Source organism: Littorina saxatilis, linkage group LG2, assembly GCF_037325665.1.
Source record: "Littorina saxatilis isolate snail1 linkage group LG2, US_GU_Lsax_2.0, whole genome shotgun sequence".
Lineage (NCBI taxonomy): Eukaryota > Metazoa > Mollusca > Gastropoda > Littorinimorpha > Littorinidae > Littorina > Littorina saxatilis.
Genome location: NC_090246.1, coordinates 10,001 through 15,000, shown reverse-complemented (window position 1 = coordinate 15,000; position 5,000 = coordinate 10,001). Strand labels below are relative to the sequence as shown.

General features: G+C 42.6%; 1 protein-coding gene across 1 annotated transcript in view; it reads right to left on the bottom strand.

Moving 5' to 3' along the window:
* Positions 1 to 563, bottom strand: part of LOC138960458 (uncharacterized) — a 1,283-nt gene extending 720 nt beyond the window's left edge. Inside the window, exon 1 of the mRNA XM_070332367.1 lies at positions 1 to 563. This exon is cut by the window's left edge and continues 219 nt beyond it. Coding sequence (XP_070188468.1) covers positions 1 to 563 — 563 coding nt within the window.
* Between the last annotated feature and the right edge of the window lie 4,437 nt (positions 564 to 5,000).

The following is a 5,000-nucleotide window of genomic DNA, read 5'->3' as shown; positions in this document are numbered from 1 at the left end:
ATGTAGGCACTGCTGTTGATGAAGAGGAGAGGGATGATGTAGGCACTGATGTTGATGAAGATATGAGGGATGATGTAGGCACTGATGTTGATGAAGAGGAGAGGGATGATGTAGGCACTGATGTTGATGAAGAGGTGAGGGATGATGTAGGCACTGATGTTGATGAAGAGGAGAGGGATGATGTAGGCACTAATGTTGATGAAGAGATGAGGGATGATGTAGGCACTGATGTTGATGAAGAGGAGAGGGATGATGTAGGCACTGATGTTGATGAAGAGATGAGGGATGATGTAGGCACTGATGTTGATGAAGAGGAGAGGGATGATGTAGGCACTGCTGTTGATGAAGAGGAGAGGGATGATGTAGGCACTGATGTTGATAAAGAGATGAGGGATGATGTAGGCACTGATGTTGAAGAGGGGAGGGATGATGTGAAGGAAGGAAAGGGAGATGATGATGATAAAGGGGAGATGTGTGATACAGCCAAAGATATTGGAAACACAGAAAATCATGCTGATAGAGATGAGAGGGAAGTTCATGAAAGTGATGAAGAGTTTGATCATGATGACGAAACAAAAGATCCAGATTTTAGGCTATCAGATAGTAACACCGATGACAGTGATGATGATGTTGATTTCAAGGATGATCCGATGATTGTAAACACTTTGCCAACAACTGACAGACCATCCTTGAGTCCAATTCCATCGTCACTGTCATCATCGGGTCCATCATTGTCCTCAGAAGCAGCAGTTTCTGCAAGTGTTGGTTGTTCCGTATCAAGTGTTTCATCGGGCATATGGGCAAAGAAACACGCATGTGTTTATTGTCAAAAGTTATATGCCAAAATCTCTAGGCACTTCGAAGACATGCACTCAAATGAATTAGAGGTGGCACTTGCGCTAGGACTTCCCAAAAGAAGCCAGGAACGAAACACGATATGGACTGATTTGAGGAATAGGGGAGATTATAATTACAACAAGATAGTGATCGCGAAACAAGAAGGAGAAATGATTCCCTGCAAGAGGCCGACCGATACAACAGCGGATGTCAACAGCTTTGTCCCTTGTGCACACTGCAAGGGGATGTTCCAAAAGAACGCCCTCTGGCGCCACATCAAACGGTGCAGACTGAGAAGTCCAAGGGACACCAGCAGAGACCATCAAAAACAAGGAAAACTTCTGATGCCTGTCCCCCAGAATGTAACAGACAGCTACAAATCAGACATATTAGGGTCACTAGCTGTAGGCAAGGTCAGACAAGTTGCTGCCAACGATGCTTTGATCCTGCAATTTGGGCAAACCAGATACTCAAAATGCAGGCATCAGCGACATCAGCACCAAAATGTTAGACAACAGGTGCGCGAACTTGGCCGGTTTTTGATCAAACTGCGAGATCGCACCACATGTCAGTGCTTGGAAGATTGCATTGATCCACAACATTTCAACGAAGTTGTCCATACTGTCAGGGATGTCTGTGGCTTTCAACAAGAGCTCGGAGTCTTTAGTATACCGACACTGGCACAACACATTGGGCAGTCTCTTTTGAAGTGTGCAAAGATCATGAAATCGAATGCACTTAAAGCGGGTGACTCGCAACTGAAGCTAAAGGCAGAGGGTTTCATTGATCTCTATGACGCTGACTGGACAGCGGAAATAGGGACCTTTGCGCTGAACACAATTCAAGTCAGACGGTTCAACAAACCCAAGGCCATGCCTTTAGCGAGGGACATAAGAAAGTTAAATGTTTATTTGGCGGAGCAGGCTAAGATTCACTATGACGAATTACAAGTTCATGGGGATTCTGTTACGGCATGGAAAAGCCTGAATGAACTGACCTTGACTCAGATTGTTCTGTTCAATCGTAGACGTGGGGGGGAGGCAGAGCGAGCTGAGATGTCACAGTATCTGTCCGGCACTAATCAAACTCCCGTGCAGGAAGACCTCCTCAAAGGGCTGTCACAGTTTGAACGAAATCTGACATCCACACTGGCCAGGTTTGAGATCAGAGGTAAGCGCGGTAGAAGAGTTGCTGTCCTTTTGACAAGCGATTACCAAAACCAGCTCGCATGCCTTTTAAAATGCAGAGCAGCTGTAGGTGTCGAAGACAATAAATACCTGTTCCCAAGAACTGAGGACGCCACAACTCCTGTCAGAGGTTGCGATGTCATCCGGAAATGTTCGAGGGAGAACACCCTGAGTGGATAACTTCCACATCACTCAGAAAGCACATTGTGACCATGTCACAACTTCTCAACCAAAAGCGGCATGAACTTGACATGCTTGCAAATTTCATGGGCCACAGTATAACCGTACACAGGGAATACTACAGACTACCAGAAGGAACTACGCAGCTTGCTAAGCTGAGTAAGTTATTGCTTCAAATGGAAGCTGGCGATGTAGCCACTCTCCGTGGGAAATCCCTGGATGACATCACCATGGATGAGAGTGAAGAGCTTGGCTGTAATGACGAAGAAGACCAAGATGAAGGCCACAACACAACCAAAAGAAATGCTGATGAAACCGAAGACGATCAAGTCAAACGGAAAAAAACAGAAGAACCTACAGCGTCTTCAGTGAAAAAAGAAAAGAAAGGCCGCGAACGGAAAAAGTGGAGCTCTGAAGAGATAAAAGCTGTTAGTCAGAACCTGGCAAAGTTTATTAACACCGAAACGTTGCCTGGCAAATCGGATTGTTTGCTAGCTCAAAAGAAATCCCTGATTTTGATGAAAAGAGAATGGACCCAGATTAAATTTTGTGTAAAGAATATGATTGCAGCAGAGAAAAGAAAGCTTCGCAAATTGAATCAATCACTGGTCTGAGTAGTAAAGATCAAATTAGTGAAGATCAAAATGTGAACTTGTTAGTTCTTTTCCAGTAGTGTATGTTAGTTATATAATTACCGCTCCAACGTCATATGCATAAATGTGGTATTTTTTTATCCTCAAATCAGTTCATATGTTGTAATCGTCTTGACCATAATTGTATTCGGAAGCATATCTTGTCTATGATTGTCAGTCTAAGATGACAATGATGGACAAGACATGTCTTTTGTCGAGCAGTGTATATATTGCTTAAATCAAGCCAAGTCATTAGAGGCTTGAATTACCTTGCTTTGCCTCATTTGGGATAGGAGAGAACATAATGAATTGCTGATTTCACCAAACAAATATCTAGCCAACTGAGCAACACTTCACACAGTGATGCATTGCTGTTGCTTCTGTTGCTTATAATACTGATCAGTGCTGTCTTTTCAAACCTTGTACAATGGAACCCCTTTTTTAATCAATCAATCAATCAATCAATCAATAGGACGCTTATATCGCGCATATTCCGTGGGTACAGTTCTAGGCGCTCTGCAATGATGCCGTGTGAGATGAAATTTTATACGGCCAGTAGATTGCAGCCATTTCGGCGCATATTTACCTTACACGGCCTATTATTCCAAGTCACACGGGTATAGGTAGACAATTATTAACTGTGCCTAAGCAATTTTGCCAGGAAAGACCCTTTTGTCAATCGTGGGATCTTTAACGTGCACACCCCAATGTAGTGTACACGGGGGGTGTTCGGACACCGAAGAGAGTCTGCACACAAAGTTGACCCTGAGAAATAAATTTCCGCCGAACGTGGGTGTGAACTCACGCTGACAGCGGCCAACTGAATACAAATCCAGCGCGCTACCAACTGAGCTATGTCCCCGCCCCTGACAATTATTGAGCCATAACAACGAGTGATTCTCCAACTTAGGGAAATGTGCGCAGGTTATGATCTGTTCTTCACAGGGTCTCAAAAGAGAGGAAGGGTGTGTGCGTGATGCAGGGGGGGGGGGGGGGGGGGTGGGGTGGGGTGGGGCTGGGACTGGATTGAAAGGGGGAATACAACATAATTATTCCCACCGTTCATGTCACTACTTGAATTGTGAGTGTGTCTTATTTCAGTTTGTCAACAATTGTGTAAATATTATTTGTTTGATAACAATTTCATGTCTGGGTAGGTTTGCTTTTTCCACTTGTGACACATTTTGCCACTGGGCCTTTGCTGTTTTGGCGTCTGCTTTTGTACATACCATTTTTCTGTCTGTCATTGGTTTAATCATTTTGATGAGCTTTGAACGGTTATCATCTTCGCTATGTACACAAAGGACCAAATTCAGTATTAAGTTCCGGAAAGTGTCATTATTTGTTAGTATGTTTACTTTCATGATATGCATAAGGTAGTTTACTAAACGCTGATAATGGCTTTGTGATTTGTATTTGTTTTAACTATGTTTACAAACATGCGTCCCATTGTATGTATTGGAAGGGGAATACAACATAATTATTCCCACCGTTCATGTCACTACTTGAAATGTGAGTGTGCCTTATTTCAGTTTGTCAACAATTGTGTAAATATTATTTGTTTGATAACAATTTCATGTCTGGGTAGGTTTGCTTTTTCCACTTGTGACACATTTTGCCTTTGCTGTTTTGGCGTCTGCTTTTGTACATACCTTTTTTTTTTCGGTCATTGGTTTAATCATTTTGATGAGCTTTGAACGGTTATCATCTTCGCAATGTACACAAAGGACCAAATTCAGTATTAAGTTCCGGAAAGTGTCATTATTTGTTAGTATGTTTACTTTCATGATATGCATAAGGTAAACGCTGATAATGGCTTTTGTGATTTGTATTTTTTTGTTTAACTATGTTTACAAACACGCGTCCCATTGTATGTATGATTACCCTGTATCTCTTGCTCTTGTTCAATGTTCAGAATCATACCTTTGTCACAATCATTATCAAATTTCACTTTAAAATGCTGACGTTTTGAAAGTTGAGTTGTTGCGCGACTTGAGTTGCTGCATTGAGACAGCTTGGTTTTGCGGAGGTTCTGGCCTGGTGGTTTAGAGCCTGTATCGATACTGACCTAGCCATTTGTTTTGGGTTGGTGTGTGAGTTAAGGTGTTTTATGTGTTTTGTTTGCACTGGTGTGTTGTTGTTGTTTTTAAACATGTCTTCATTT